General features: G+C 50.3%; 1 protein-coding gene across 1 annotated transcript in view; it reads right to left on the minus strand.

The window, feature by feature from the left end:
- Window positions 1–267: 267 nt before the first annotated feature.
- The window catches only part of TOX2 (TOX high mobility group box family member 2), a 136,490-nt gene continuing 120,230 nt past the window's right edge, over window positions 268–16,527 (minus strand). Inside the window, exons 6-9 of the mRNA XM_086760569.1 lie at window positions 9,693–9,773; window positions 7,802–8,203; window positions 5,905–6,035; window positions 268–1,412 (exon numbers count right to left, since the gene is read on the minus strand). Coding sequence (XP_086616695.1) covers window positions 1,376–1,412; window positions 5,905–6,035; window positions 7,802–8,203; window positions 9,693–9,773 — 651 coding nt within the window. The 3' untranslated portion in view covers window positions 268–1,375. The remainder of the gene's footprint in view (window positions 1,413–5,904; window positions 6,036–7,801; window positions 8,204–9,692; window positions 9,774–16,527) is intronic.

Consider the following 16,527-nt stretch of genomic DNA (forward strand, 5'->3'; position numbering starts at 1 on the left):
AGGGAGTGGAGCACTGGCCCAGGGTGCCCAGAGAGGCGGTGGATGCCCCATCCCTGGAAACATCCCAGGCCAGGTTGGCCGGGGCTCTGAGCAACCTGATCTGGTTGGAGATGTCCCTGCTCCTTGCAGGGGGGTTGGACTGGGTGGGCTTTGAAGATCCCTTCCCACCCAAACCGTTCTGTGATTCTATGACAAGGAGAAGGCATGGACTTCGCTGGCCAGGACATTTCCAGGGTGTGTCCCCAGAATAAGGAGAGACCAGTGCAGTTCTACTTTTCAGATGTTTTATTATAAAGAAAGGTAAGATAAGCATTGTGAACCAAATGTGCCAGGCACTGCAAAAGCAGCGCCATCAAACAAAATAAAAAATAAAAAAAAAACCCAAAAATGCACCTTATGAGAAACTGTCATTATGCTCTCTAATTTTTCATAAATAGACAAAAATCATTGTCAGCAATTTTTAAATAGATGGACATATGGCAGAAAAAATATAATAATGCCATACAACATGGATATAAACTGTCCATTTCTTGCTGTACAAATAATAGAAACAAGTTTGGCAGGCTTTTTTTGTTGGTTTTTATACACATCTCCCTTCTATGTATAACTAAAAAATGTGCTACAATTAATATAAAATGCTTTTACTATAAAGTAAACTACTAATTTTTTTTTCACAAAAAAAAATCTTAAAGATGTCTTTAGCACAGCTCTAAAACACTTAGTAAACTACTTACAACTATCCAACAAATTATATTTTCATGATCTTTTTCACATTTTTCCTCCCGTATTTTGCCTTCTGCTCTCTCCCCCCACCTACCCAGCAATAGTTTTTATTTATTTTTTGTATTTTTTTTTTCGCCAGACATCCAAGGCCTTTGCATGTACAATATTCACACAAACTTCACATTTTTTCTCGCACAAAGTTTAGTGCTGTTAGCAAGTCAAAAGAGTGCATCCTCCTACTGAGCTGGCCTAATGGTGTAGGACACCAGACCTGGGCCTACGCCGCATCTAAAAGCAGTTCGCTAGGAAAACAGTCTGTAGCTAAGCTGATGGCAAGCAGAAAAATGATGTCCTTACGGGTTTGGGTTTTTTTTTTTGTTGGTTTTGTGTTTATTTTATTTTTTAAATTTTTTTAAAATTTTTTTTTGTTCTTCATCATTTATGAGGTTTTGGGCTTCCACGGAAAGTAGACTTTAGAGTTCCAAAGTAAGAAAAGAAAACTGCTCTTAGAGCCTGGGAACGAAGCCAGCGACGAGGTGCAGTGGTAGCTCTCCCGTCTGTGCGACTTGCTCGGTGCCTCTCCGCGTAGTCTGTAAGGTAGACCCTCTCAAGTGTCTTTCATCTCAGCCTCCTCGAAAAGAGATGTTGAGTTTTAGGTGAGGTAGAGTGCCTTGTCCCTTGGCAGCATGCTGTAAGAGAAAGGAGAGGCAGAAGGTGAGGTGGGAAGTTGCTCGGGGGAGCCGAAATCCGCGTTTGCAGGCCCGGCGGCACGCCCGTTTTCAGCCGCGCCATGGTTTTGGTGGCACGCCGTAACGCAGGGTGTGAAGTGGTCTGCACCGAGGGGCGGGTGTGCGGACATGAGCCAAGCAGAAGGCACTTTATAGTAAGAGCCTGGTGCAATTTTAGTTCTTCCTGAATTTCAACAATAAGGGCCAAGACGTAAGTAAGAGGAGGACCGACTCTGGATTTCCCCACAAATCTCAGGAATGTGATGCCGATACCAGCTCCGCCGTTGTGCTATGGAGCCCTGTGCCCTTGGCCACTGGTCCCCTTCTTCATCACACATTGTCCTTAGGCTAAGCCATGGAGATTTAGAAAATGTATGCTTGCTTGTGGATAAAACGTGTCACCCTGACAATGCATAAGGAGTAGGGGGGTCTCAAAAATATGACTGGGGGGGTGATGCCAGAAGATGCTTGTGGGTGTCCAGGGGGATTCACAGAAGTCTGATGACTGAGGAACACGGGAGCAGGAGACATCACCTGCTCAATGCCTCTCTCCTTCTTTCCCAAAATAACTACAACCAGAAAAATTCATGATTAGGAAGTGTGGGGAAAAAAATGATTTGAGACAGCAGGATTAGCTGTTTCTCCCATGGGTCTGATGAAGACAGCAGGAGGTACAAGGAATCCAAGGAAGCCTGCGGTGCTGCCTTACTCACAGGAGGCTATGGAGGAGGCTGGTGGGACAGCAGTCAGGCTGTGCGCTCTGCAGTGCCCTGGCCCTCCAGATTTCGAATCCATCACGCTGTTGAAGCAATGACTTTGATTTCAAGAGATCCAGGTGTGTCCTGGAGAGGGAAGCCAGCTTATGCCACTGAGGAGTTCCTGAAACCCCTCTCCCCTGGCTGACGTCCTGTGGGGGTTTTGCCCTGAAACCCTGGCATTTTAATGGGTTTTATCATCTACACAGACATGATGGAACCACCATTGGCTCCAAAAAGACATTTTGGCCTTAAAAGGTGGTGAAGAACATTACAAAACTTTGGGAGTTGCTGGTGTGGGTGTGCTTCTGAGTGGAGTAACAGGGAAACTTCAGACAGCGTGGTAATGCCGTTGTTGGTGGAGCTGTCTACTGACGGAGCGCAGAGGAGTCCGCACTCTGTTAATCTCCACGTTTTATAATCTGCATTTAAAATGCAGAGCCCTCCCTACTGCACTCAGCACAGATTGAATGCCAGTGAGCAGCAGCGAGGTACTCAAGTACTAACCTTCATTAATTTTACAAAACATGCTACAGAACATTTCCCAGTTCATTACAAAGTATGACTATAAATAATTGAATCCAAGCGAAGTGCATTTCTGATGGTTTACCCTCGCCTTTTTACACCGCTTGCTCATTTAGTTTCCGATTTGGAAAAAAAAACCCTTTTGGAGGGGATTGTTTCATCTTTAGCAGGAAGTAGTGGGGTTATAAGTGTCCAGATGAAGTGGCTGTATACAGTTTTGTGAATCTGGAAAAGGGAGGGATGCCACCCAGAGGGACCTTGACAGGCTGGAGAGGTGGGCCCGTGCCAACCTCATGAAGTTCAACCAGGCCAAGTGCAAGGTCCTGCACCTGGGTCGGGGCAATCCCAGGCATAAATCCAGGCTGGGCGGAGAATGGATTGAGACCAGCCCTGAGGAGAAGGACTTGGGAGTGCTGGTGGATGAGATGCTGGACATGATCCAGCAATGTGCGCTTGTGGCCCAGAAGGCCAACCGCATCCTGGGCTGCATCTCCAGCAGTGTGTGCAGCAGGTCGAGGGAGGGGATTCTGCCCCTCTGCTCTGCCCTGGTGAGACCCCACCTGGAGTACTGTGTCCAGTTCTGGAGCCCCCAACATCAGAAGGACGTGGACCTGTTGGAGAGGGTCCAGAGGAGGCCACGCAGATGATGAGAGGGCTGGAGCAGCTCTACTGTGAGGCCAGGCTGAGAGAGCTGGGGCTGTTCAGCCTGGAGAAGAGGAGGCTCCGGGGAGACCTGAAAGCGGCCTCCCAGTGCCTAAAGGGGGCTGCAGGAAAGATGGGGAGAGACATCAGCCGGGTCTGGTGTGACAGAACGAAGGGTCATGGTTTTAAAAAGAGGGAGGTAGATTTACATTAGGTATTAGGAAGAAATTTTTTACTCTGAGGGTGGTGGAGCACTGTCCCAGGTTGCCCAGAGAGGTGGTGGGTGCCCCATCCCTGGAAACATTCCAGGCCAGGTTGGCTGGGGCTCTGAGCAACCTGATCTGGTTGGGGATGGCTCTGCTCCTTGCAGGGGGTTGGGCTGGGTGGGCTTTAAAAGTCCCTTCCTACCCTAACGATTCTGTGATTATGTGATTCTATGATTCTATGATCCAGAGCCTTCCAGATTACACCAAAAACTGTGCCGATGAACCAAACCCAACGAGATGTTCCTGCCCTTTGCCTCCGCTTTGCCTAGGTCCTGCCGATTGCCAGGGCCGCTCGGCCGTGCAGCTCACGCCCAGCTTACGGCAAGGTGCCGCCGGGGAGCCCAGCTTCAAGCGTGGCTTTCAAATTCGTGCAAAGTCCTTTGGAGAAAGCAATCTGGACAGGAAGATGAGAAGGACCAGATTGTCTCTTTTCTGGCACACACCTCAAGGCACAGCGGGGCTGCAGCCCTACAGACGCGTGCGGATGCTCCGAGCGGTGCAGGAGCTTACGGCAGCAAATACCGGGGGCGGCAGGAGCAGGAGGGCACGGCGCTGCTGGCGCAGCAGGCTTTGCCATGACATGAGAACAAGGCAGCTGTGGGAGTGGGGCTCCTAGAAGCTCGCGTGTCTCCGGCCGCCGGAGATGGGCTCCTCCCTGAACAGAGACGACGACGTTTTTTCGGAGCGCTAAGCGCTGTGTGCAGTACTGATCTATATCCATCTGAGTTCATTGCTATAACCTACTCTACTAATTATCTGGAAGTCTTTGCATAATCTGTCTGGCTTTCGAATGACTTTTTTTTTTCCAGGAAGCTGCGATAAACCCATGAAATTCAATATTTCTGCGGTGACAAAGACATGAAATGCATAGGCTTTGATCATGAATTGCATAGGCCCTCTGCCCACACCATGGCACTCCAGCCAGACGTCACAGGGCTTGTTTTAGCAACACACAACTCAACCCTGACTACTCCAGCAGCGTTTCACCTGTTCCTAGAGTGCCCTGAGTTTTCTCCACAGGGCCCGGCAGTGGGATTCGCAGAGGGAATCACGTGTTGTCCCAACTGATCTGCTAAGGAATGATGTTTATTTCTACGGGGGGTAATTTCTGTGGGAGCTGCCTCTGCTCAGCACCTCTGGAGACTGTGATCCATGCGCCATAGCCCTCTTAAGCAGCTTTAGCATTTTGCCCACAGCATCTAAAGTGACTTTTATCATTGAGTCCCAAACAGGTTTCTTCTTTCGGGCTGTCTGACTCGAAGTATGACCACCCAAAGGCCGCTGGCGGAGCCCAGCACAACCCACATAGCTGAGCACCCTCGGGCAGGCAGGCAGCAGCGATACTCTAACAGCTCAGGGAGTTATTTATTGCCCTGAAAGAAATAAATGTCTGCACAGTCTGTGCCCAGCCCAGCAACTGTAAGTGCACTGCTGGCACACGCAGGAGCCGTGCTCTGGAGAGGCTGGGAGCTGGCTGTTATCTCCAGTGAAAGACTGTGCTCCAGTACTCGACGCAAATCAAAGAATACTCGGAAGCCACCAAACCTTCTTCCCTACCTGCTCCCCCAGCAAACCACGTACCTGTTTTACAGGGCACAATAGCAATCTCCAAACCATTGCTGCTGAGCCGAGAGCAGGGCATTAGGCAGAGGTGGAGATGGCTTTCACACCCTCGCTGTTCTCCAGCTTTAAAACTATCCCGATGTTTATATTTATTGGGGGATTTGAGCAGACCTTCAGAACTTGTAGGGCGTAAGGTGGAAGATCTGTGCAGAAGATGGTGCAGGGGACCAGAACATTGTGCGGCTCTTGGGAGGACGAGGCTTTGTACCCTATAAAGCCCAGGAGCAATAAGGGAACCATTGCTGGAGACAACTAGGGGAGGTTGTGGTCTCAGCCACAGGGGCAATTGCTTCAGGAACAGAGGGACATTGCTTACGGACATGCCACCCCCAAACCTCCAGAGGCTCTGCTTGGGAGACCGGGCTCACCTGTCCTGCTCTAGAAGGAAACACGTCAAACTCATCCATGGCGAATGGGAGGGGACACAAAAAAGGAACCTCTTCATGCCCAATGAAGAATTTATCTGTGATTTTTAAGCTCCCTGCTTCCATAGCTCCACTTCAGTGAGCCCAGAGAGAAGAGGAAACCTTGCACTTCATTGACCGTAACTAGCCTACCAACTCGCTGAACATTTCAGGGCAGATTCTCAGCTGTCGTACGCTCTCACGGTTCAGGTAACAGAAAGGGCATTTGTCTACTGGCCTGCAGTGGTTAATCCCACACTCTCTGCTGGGGTAGTCGTTGTCCCACTCAGTGCTTCCGGGAGGGTTCGATGCGCCGGGCGAACGGGGTCCAACACTGTTTGGAAACTCGGATGAAATATGTGAGAAGTCCTGCAGGGTGGAAAGGAAAGGAAGGGGTTACAGGAGCATCCACAGCAGGAGAAACAGCAGCTCTGATAATATTACATAGACATGTGGACACGCACGGCCCCAAAAACGCCACAGAGACGGCAGTGGGTCCAGGACCCGAAACGGGTCTGCGAACGGCTGTGGAAGATGCACGGCCATGAAAGCCTCCGCAGCAGCAGGCTGGCCATGAAAAGCGTTTCTCCATGTCAAGCGCCGCTCCCTTTGCAGAACGGCGTTACCCCACTGTAATGTACAGGAACAAGGGGAGGAGCATCCAGATAAGCGACACTCTCTCCATCAGCTGTCGCTGCTGGCAATTTGACAAGGATGCTGCAGGGCTGTTTTATCTAAAACTGATCAGCTTTCCTGATTTTGGGGGGTTGGCTTAATTAGGTAACAGTAGGCAATGTACATAAACAAGAGTCACAGCAGTTACCTGACCACGGGCATGATTTTCTCCAAAACATCCAAATTTGGGCAGTGGGCTTTTTTTTTTTTTTTTTTACTTTAATTTTTTATCAGCAAACATATGGGGAATGAAGCTTCACAAAATGCTGCCCTGAGCAACAGCAACTACCCCAATTAAAGTGATGATGGGGATCCCCTTTTCTGCTCGTTTCTGGACTACCACCAAATTACAGAAGCCGCTTTCGCCCCCGGTCTCCGTGCTGGCGAAGTTACTCAGGACACCGTCAGCAGGCTGGAAATGAAAATCTGACTGAGGATCTGACCTTCCCACACGTGGGGCATTACGGTCAGGGATAACTCTGCTCCTACATGCCCGCTCCCACATGCCTGCTCCCCTCTCATTTTCTCCCACCGCAATATCTGTTCTCAAACTAAATATTTCTGTTTTTTCTCAAAGTTAGCCCCAAACTGAACAGGTCACATTATGGGGGAAAAAAAAAAGCTTTGGTCTTTGCTAAAGTACTGTATGAATTTCGTGATACATTCTGTACGAATTCTGTGATATATAGCAAATATGTGAAACAAAACGATTCAGCCAGCTGGGTGAACACTACAGTCAAAGTATCATTGAGTAAACGGCAGCAGCTGTGAATTCACAGCATACGTCCCCTGCTGCGCATAGCTCGTCCAGTTCATATTCCAGATGGAGAAGCTCTGGAAACCACTTGTCTCCTTTGTATATTGGCAAGTTCTCTATGACATATAGGAAATTTTTTTTTTTTTTTGCTGCAGCCAATTTTTCCTCCTGATACATTTCCTTAAGAGCAGGTTTAAGGAGGGGACTTATATTGTCACAAGCAAAATAGAAAATCAATAAACCTTTTTCTCCTCCTCCTGGCCCTGGAACCCCGCTATTATCCCCTGCCCGTCCAGTCCCCCTTCTCTCAGCAACACCAGGCGAGGGGTTTCTCACTGACTCTCCGACCCATTGCTTCCGATGCCCAGAGAAGGCTGGGGGCCCAGGTGCACAAGGAGCTGTTACCAGCGACACCCCCCATTCCCGCATCTTCCCCCGCTGAAGGAGCCTTCAGTGCTACATGACACAAATCCGGCCCATTCGTGGGGGTGCCCGTGCTCCCAGCTCAGCACTTTTGCAAATGCCACCCCCAAACCATGAGATCTGCAGGCTGATGGAGCCAGGAGAAGACCACCTCCCACCCCCGGGGGACGACATCGACACCCAGCATCCCCAAACCACCCAGAAACCCCCAGACCCGACGGCAAACGGGGAAATGGCGCGGTTCGTGCCGCCAAGCCGCTCTCCCTTCGGAACGCCTTACCTGCTGCCCGGGAGGCGAGGCGTTCATGGGGGGCTGTACCTGTAGTGCCATGGGGGGGGACAGGAGGGGCTGCTGGGGGACCTGCTGCATGCTGAGGGGCTGGCTGAGGAGGGAGCTCTGCGGGTGGTGCAAGGAGAGCTGCTGGTGGAGCGGGGGGCTGATCTGGAAGGAGGGCGGCGGGGAGGCACTGATGCTGGGCAGCAGGGGTTTGGAGCTGAGGGTCCTGGAGAGGCCGGGATGGCCACGGTAGTTCTGCAGGTCTGACGGGGACAGGAAGGAGCCCAGGCCGGGGTAGGGCGAGGAAGCCTGCGGCGGCATGGGGTACATGGGCTGCTTGGGGGGGATCATTTTGGAAGGTGGATTGCTCTGGGCGCTTTTCGTCTCCCCCTGGTCGGCAGAGCTCTGTGGGAAAACAGAACGGAGAGTGATGAGGGAGGAAGGGAGGAAATAGCGTTACGTGTCTCGAGACGTCCGTCCATCCAGTCAAGCTACCCGGGCTCCCCCCGGCTCCTGGGTGACCGCAGGTTGCGTGCAGTGTACACATCTGGGAAATTCAAGTCCAGGAACTCAATCATGCCTTCAGCAGAGCCTGGAGCACCGGAGGGACATGAACTGGCGCGGAGGCAAACTGCCCGCCCGCGGCTCACCCCTAAGTTCCACACAGGTGGGTGACAAAATCGCTTTTGCTTCCAACAAAGGAATGGGACTGTAAAAACTCTGCTTTCCTACCCCCATGCATTCCTGCAGCCCTGATGGGGCCCATAATGCACAGGACAATGGTGGCCTCATCTCTGCAGGAAAAACAGAACAACAGGACATTTTCTGGCTTGGACCAATGAGGTTTTTGTCCTGCGATGGGCTCTGTGATGATACTCCAGATCCTTTCTCACCCAGCAGCCAAGATCATACTGTGCTGTTTTACTCAAACCAAAGTTGCTCTTCTGCAAAGAACTAGCCATTGGGGAAACTGGAAAAAAATGAAACCACAGAGCATGGTCACTCCATGCCCTCCATGCTACCTGCCCCACAGTGCTAGGCACACTCCAGCTAAGACCCTCAGAGGTTTCCAGAGGGACCAAGAAGAGCTTTGAAGAAACTAAGATGACCAAGGAGACCAAGAAGAAACCCCCAGACAGGCCTTTCCATTCACTTTTTCTGTCCTTGCTACTGTTCTGTTTACAAGTTAAGACAGCTAACAGAGCTTTGAGCCTTTCCAGCCCACCACCACAATCACGTGCATTACGCAGATGATGGTTGATTTGGGACACCACATTTCTACCCACGCCTGAATGCGATGATTATATACTAAGGGTGTGGTCTAGTTCCAAGGAGAAGCTTAGAAGAGAAGAAAAACCTAAAACACATACTCACAACCCAAGGGCAGTACACCCCTTTGAGCCGCTAAGCCCACAAAATCTGCAGGAGCCACCCCAAATTCACAGGTACCAAGTGCCTGTGTCCGATCTCCAAAGGCGTGGAGGAGGGCGAGGTGCAAGGGCACATGCGACGGGCGGCCACGTTTGGAGGACTGGGACGGGCAGGCGCTTGGCCGATTGTTGCTGCTCCAGGAGCAGCCTTGCAGCACTGTGAGTTCCCGTATGAACCTGAAATCCCTGGAAGTTCACTACTGGGTGCTGAACTGGGCCCTCTGGGTTTGGCATTAGACACGTATATGCCCACACGCTCGTCAACCCTCGTTTGCCGCGCTCGCACCCTGAGAGCCGGAGCGAGGAGCTGGCGGTAGGGCCAGACCGCAGGGACCCCATCGTCCCCAAGCAAGCACACTCCTGCCTTGCTGATGAAGACAACCCAACGCAGGGTCTTCTTTCGGGGTGCTGAGGGCAGAAGGCAGCCCGGCGCCCGCCCCAGAGCATTTCCTGAGCTGTGGTACCTTGGAGACGAGGCTGGCCCGGTACGCTGCCAGCGCCTTCAGGTACTCCTTCTTGGCGGCTTCTGTTTTCCTCTTGTACGCCTGGAAGGAGCAAACAATGGATAACAATTAATAAAGCAGAATAGGGGGCTGCTGGGCTCGGCTGCACCTTCCAAAAACATGCATGAAAGGAATTTCTGCTGGAGAGGGATTCACCCCAGATCAAGCCTATAAAGCCCCTGGACTGGACCACGCTGGGATTTCTGGAGGCGATGCGGGCCACGGCCCAGGCAGATATTTTTGCACGTCTGCCGTACGAGACGGCCTGATTTCACCGGGTGAACTCGGCGAATGCGCTTCCCAACAGGAACCAGGGGAAAGAGCGATCCAGGCTCTGGGAAAGGCGAGGCAAGAGCCAAAGTCCCCAAATGACAGGACTAACTTAAAAACGGTGAGACATTCAGAAATCCTAAACTACGCATTCGTTTTCTTGGCTCTTCTGCTATTAAACCTTTAGAGCTCAAAACTCCAGCTCTTCCCTGCAGTCCTGACAGCTGGGAAGTGCTTTCTCATCATATAAAAGCTGAGATTTTTTGCCTAATTTTACAACCTGGGGAGCTGGGCCTTGCTTGCTGGGAACCAGCAAGCATCAGGAGAGTTTGCTACCCCAAGAAAAAAAAATAACACAGCTTTGTAAGAGTGAATTATTGTTTATTCTTCCTTCTCTCCCCGTAATGAGTTGTGTTTCGCGATCGTTTCACAGTGCTGGGCCCCTTGCTGCCCAGTTTGGCCCTTCACGTATATAAAAATAACAGCGCAATCCAGCCTGTCTCAAGCAGCATCAGTCCCCATGGGGTCAAATAGATTAAACTAAAAGAAGAATTTTTAAAACGGAATAAAAACTTGAGCAAAAAGGCAGGAAATCCTGAGAAAAATACCTGTCAGCCCCTTCCTGTGCTGGAAACTCCAAGCCCTCCTCAAGCAGTGCACCCAAAGTGCGGTGCACCCGAAGTTGATTTCAATTGGAGCAGATTTGCATACATTTAATTCTGCTTTTGGAACAATGTCAGCTTTCAGCAACCAAGATGCTGAAGCCTAACGGGGATATTTAGTTCCTTTCCCCTGCCAATTTCCAGGGCCACAGCAGCCCCCCAGCCTCCCTTCTAACACCGACCTCCGGAGGGAAAACAACCTCCCGGCTGCTCAACTAGCCCGCTATTTGAATTGCAATGTAAAGGCAGTGCAGAGAAATTCTATTAAAAACAATATGAAAACCTTATTTTCATTGCTAAATCAGAGAGATCCCTGTAACAAAATGTTCCGACGTGACACACTGGAGTCTCAGACGGTAATTTTCCGAAACGGCACGTTTTCCTAAGTTTGTCTTTGGCTTTACGGCATCCGGGAAGGATTACATTTGCCCCGTTCGGAGCGAAATTACATTTCAAAATGTCAGCCTGAAGAAGAGTTTGTCTGTGAAAAGCAACTATTTCCTCAAACCCTCAGTTCCCCGAATAGAAGCTATTCCCTTCTCTGCAGCCCTCGCCTCTCCTGCGCTCGCAGCCCACCGCGTCCACCAGCTCCGCTCCAACACCGCCCTCGAACGCGGTGCCTGATGCCTGCGCAGCCGTGAAATGCCAATTCCCGTGTCTCAGGCTGGTGTAACAGAGCTGGGTGCTGATGTTTTGAAAACATATTTATATTTTTCCTCGGTTGCAGTAAAATACCAAAAGCGTTTTTGTTGTTGTTGTTTTTTTTTTTTTAAATCTGGGACAGCTACAGGGAGACGAATGAAATGATTAGGAAGACTTGTCTGGAGAAAAACCTGCAATTTATGGGCAGTGAGAGGGCAGGTGAATGAGACTTCCTTATCCTAAATGCAAATAAATGAATAACCAATACACTCTGTGCCTGTCTTAATCTCCATCACTTGTTTTTTTCTGCTACACTCTTCTTTTTCTCCACTCTTCATCCGTCCTTGTCTGGGTTGGACAGTGCTGTGCCTCACTCGTGTCTGGAAAGCGCTGTTGGATGGGGTCTGATGCAGCAAGACCGGGAAGGGGCAGCCCAGCAGCGTGTCCGCCTGAAGGGAGAGGGGGATCTGCGGCTCCAGCCCTGACCACGAGCAGGGTTACAGAGAAGTGTAAGAGGGCGAGCGTGGCAGCGTGTCCTCTGATGTCCTCTCCAGCTCTGGAAGGTTCCTGGTGGATTATCTGGTTTGTGACCATAGAGTCACAGATGGTTTGGGTGGGAAGTGACCTTTAAAGCCCACCCAGCCCAACTCCCCTGCAAGGAGCAGGGACATCTCCAACCAGATCAGGTTGCTCAGAGCCCCGGCCAACCTGGCCTGGAATGTTTCCAGGGATGGGGCATCCACCGCCTCTCTGGGCAACCTGGGACAGTGCTCCACCACTCTCATTGTAAAAAACCATCCCCAAGGGTCTCCTGCAGCCCTGTCCTGCACGCCGAGGACTTTCTGCACCCACATGGCGCTCTGCTGAGGACCTGCCACCGAGGAAACGCCGCACTGACGTGGGCAGAGCGGATCCGAACAAAACTTCTCACGAATCCTCTGTGTAATGGCAGCTCCAGCGTAGTATTTATAACCTTTAAAATTTTAATTTAAACATTGACAAAACCATGTTACTTTCTAATTAAATCACATTTTCTCCCAGGGATTTTAATTTCAAAGTAATTTATCAGATTTAAGGATCCTCAAAACATTTTGCATGTTTTCCTTTCTAACCTGCCTTGCCCGCTGATTTATTTTCCTTGTTCGTTAGCAGGAGGATTCATTAGTCATTAAGCGAGTGGGTGGGTTGAGGGGGGAGCAAAAATGGTTAGTGATTATGAAAACAAAAAATCAGAGCTGTAAGAAGCATATGTTGGGATCGTAATCCTGACACCTCTGTGGCTCAGAAAAGCAGCTAGTAATTGTACCGTAATGAAATGTTCTTGTTTGATAACCAGTTAATTAGAGAAGACAATTATTCCAAACCCTGCTGACGCCCACGAGCGGCTCCGTGTCGCGCAGGCACTGACTGACAGCCAGAGCTGTTATTGGTAACCTCTGCATCCCAGCCCGCCTGCTTCAGCAGAAACGCTGCTTCCCAAGCCTGGGGAAGGATGGAAAGAACCCAAACTCTCCCCCAAAAAAATCAAGGGGTCCACTGATCCCAAGTGAAAAGGTCTCTGCTGCAATCCTACATGGAGTTTGGGGCATTTTTCTTCAAATAAGAGAGAGACTATCAGGAGAGAAGAGATGACAAGTGCAGCAAAGGTCTCCAGGAGGAGGGCTGAAGGACTCCGTTTATCTAGCCAGGAGAGAAGACCAAGAGGAGCCACAGCCTCCAAATGTGACGCAGCAAAGAAAGACGCAATGACTAGGCAACGGAGGCAACTGATAGGACGGGGGGTAATGGTTTTAAAATGGAGGGAGGCAGATTCAAACTTGATATAAGGAAGACATTTTTTACACTGAGGGTGGTGGAACCCTGGCCCAGGTTGCCCAGAGAGGTGGTGGATGCCCCATCCCTGGGAACATTCCAGGCCAGGTTGGCTGGGGCTCTGAGCAACCTGATCTGGTTGGAGATGTCCCTGCTCCTGGCAGGGGGGTTGGGCTGGATGAGCTTTGAAGGTCACTTCCCACCCAAACCGTTCTGTGGCTCTATGAATGATCCTCTGCATCTCCTGCAGATAGGAAAAGAGGCAATAGGCTTAAATTGTAGTGAGAGAAATGTTGGCTAAGCAAGAGAAAGCGTTCCTAACAGTAAGGATAATTAAGCACGGTAAGAGATTGCCTAGGGAGATGTGTAATCTCCACCACTGAAGGTTTAAGAACAGATTAGGCACACATCCATCAAGAATGGCTTAAGTGGAGATGATCCTGACTTCAGGCAGCAGTATGGTCTGGTTGACCTCTTAAGTCTCTCCTTGCCCTCCTTTCTATGATCCCATGACTGGGTTTTTTTTTCCTCCCCAAATGTATAAATTTTTATTTTATTCTGCTTGTAAATCTGGAGGGTTTTTCTTGTAATTATTATACACTTTCCTGCAAGATATCTCTTGGGATCACCATAACTTATGGCTTATTCATAAGATGACTCTAAAGTACTTCCTCCCTGCATGGCGGTATCTGCCACACCACTCCTCTCTTTGCACGTGGCCTCCACACGGCCATTGGAAATGCATATAGCAAACATGGCCACGTCATCCTTATTCCTTCCCAGCTCTTCCTCACCTCCTTGCACCCTCCTCCGTGTAAATCTCAACACATCTCCTTTGGACTAAAACCTGTAGTCTAGATTGCTAAGTCCTGAGGTCAGCAAACCAGGACACAGGAGGCATCTGTCAATGATGCCTATGGTGTTGCTGGTTGAGCGGTGCTCCAGTTCCCCCAGGCTACAGCATGGGAGCTGTTGAACATCTGCCCTCCCTGAGGACAGCTATGTAGAAGGCTCTGGCGATGGGAACTATTTGCATGGTTTCAGGAGAGCTCCTCCTTTACGCTGGTGGAGACACAGTGTTGTGAAGCTGTCCTTTGGAGAATGAACGGATTAACCCGCAATCGAGCAGCAATTACCATTGATTAAAGCATCCCGAAAGAATCCTGCTTTCCTCTGCCTTGACTTCACGGTGCCACCCAGCTGTAAGTCATCTGTCACTCCATGTGAGGGCACAAGTGCGCTCCCAGGACAACTCACAGTAGACTCCAAATGAAACAGAGCAGAACAGACAAAGCCAACCCCTAACCTCCAATGAAAAGCACACAACACTCAACTTCCACACGTCTGATCTTGCTCTCCAAGAAGAGAAGTCACACTCTTGGAGCTGCTTTTAAGAGTAGTTTTGACCCTTCACATCTCCCCTATCCTTATCCTGGTCTCCACTAGATGTCTCTTGAAACCTCTTTTGGGATTGGTGCTCTCATCCCTCCCTGGCACCTGGCTGTTGTGAAGCAGCAGTATGGTCTGGTTGACCTCTTAAGTCTCTCCTTGCCCTCCTTTCTATGATCCCATGACTGGGGTTTTTTTTCTCCCCAAATGTATAAATTTTTATTTTATTCTGCTTGTAAATCTGGAGGGTTTTTCTTGTAATTATTATACACTTTCCTGCAAGATATCTCTTGGGATCATCATAACTTATGGCTTAGAAGATGCTGAAACACTCAGAAGATGCTGAAACCTCCTTCCAGGCCAGGGCAACTGGTTGGACCCTTCCAGCCTCTCACTGCCAGGGCTCTGGGGTGGCAGCAGGAAACCGCAACCAGTGGTGGCTCCACCGCTGACAGCTCTGCGTGACAATGCTGGAAACGGGCACTTCGATGGCCACGCTGTCAGGCAGCGCCTGCTGCATGTGGTTCCCATGGGATCTCTCCCCTGTGATGGCTCTGCCGAAATCCAGCTTTACAGCTGGCTTGAGGTGCCTCTGCCCCACTGCAGGCATGAGAGCGCCCTGTCACCAGGTGATGTATCAGGGTCAATGAGCAGATGGATCTGGTTAGATGGGTGATCTATTATTTTCTGCTGAGTGAGTAATTTTTCTGCTGGGTAATTTATCCCTGGAACGTGAACGCTGTGTTACTCTCCAGGCTGCGCATTTGGATGGGAAAATCACAAAGCATTTGGCCGTGGAGTCACCTAGGGTTACAGACCTGGTCCTAGTGAAGCAGGGCTGTTGCCTGAAGAACCCATCTCCGGTCCCTTTGTGGCCCCTGTGAGTCCCCAGACTCACAAACTCAACTGAAAATGCTGATTTTGTCTGACTTTTCTTCTGCTCAGGTGGGACGGGAAGTCCTGGCTTAGCCTCAGGTTCACTCAGCAGTTTGCTCGGGAACTTCTTGATGCCTCTGCTCTGAGTGTCCAAGGTCTAGGAAAACATCGACCCCATGCTTTGAATTTGTTGCTGGATTTCCTAGCAAAAAGAAGCAGGTTCCAGAGACATCTGCAGCTGCCAGCTTGGCAGTGTTCCCCGTGCTCCATCATCACCAGCTCCAAACCAGCACCCTTTTCCCCCAAAATACAGCGGGCAACGGGAAGGTGCTCAGAGAGGGAATAAAAGAGTGAATCCCACCGGTGACTTCCTGATATGTTCTGGAAAGTTTCCAGGCCTGTCACCAGAATGAAATCCCCCGAGCAGAGGTTGCCCGTGGCGGGGCTGGTGGCCCCGTGGAAAGAGGGGAGGCGGCTGCAGCCCCGCCGGGTGGCATGACTGGGACTGGGCTGTGAGCATCCCGTCCACACTGGGGGAAAATCCTTCCCAGAGGACTCGCAGAGTTTGCTCCAATCTTGTGCTCAAATTAGAATCATAGAATGGTTTGGGTTGGAAGGGACCTTCAAAGGCCATCCAGTCCAACTCCCCTGCAAGGAGCAGGGACATCTCCAAATTCTGCTAATTTCTGTCAAATCAGGCTGCTCTTTTAAACCTTGCTGGATAACGCTGGTCTATATCTGCTAATGAGAAAAAATAACACTGAGGTGCGGGACTCTGCGCACCTCGAGCAGGGACCTGGAGCTGCAGGCAGGTTCCTACGCCAGGTACCCCATTTGGTGATAACGGCTGAATTAGCGTTTTGCTCTCCACCAAAGTCTCAGCTATCTCTCCAGGAACAGCTGCTAAACTATTTGCAAAGTTCAAAGAGTACGTATTAATATTTTTTTTTCTCCCCGAGTCGCATTCTTCAGATTCCCGTGTAAGCTTCTTAGAAAGAGTCACGCCAGCTGTTGAAGAACGAAGATTACAACATCCTGCTAAGGCAGTGCTGGAGATATTTAAAGGTATTGTGATTTATTGCCATTCCGCACGCACGGCCACCCTGGAAGGGGTTAAAATGGGGAAGAAAGCGGCGCTTTGGCGA

This window comes from Chlamydotis macqueenii, chromosome 16 (assembly GCF_036417535.1).
Source record: "Chlamydotis macqueenii isolate bChlMac1 chromosome 16, bChlMac1.mat, whole genome shotgun sequence".
NCBI classification, from domain to species: Eukaryota; Metazoa; Chordata; class Aves; order Otidiformes; family Otididae; genus Chlamydotis; species Chlamydotis macqueenii.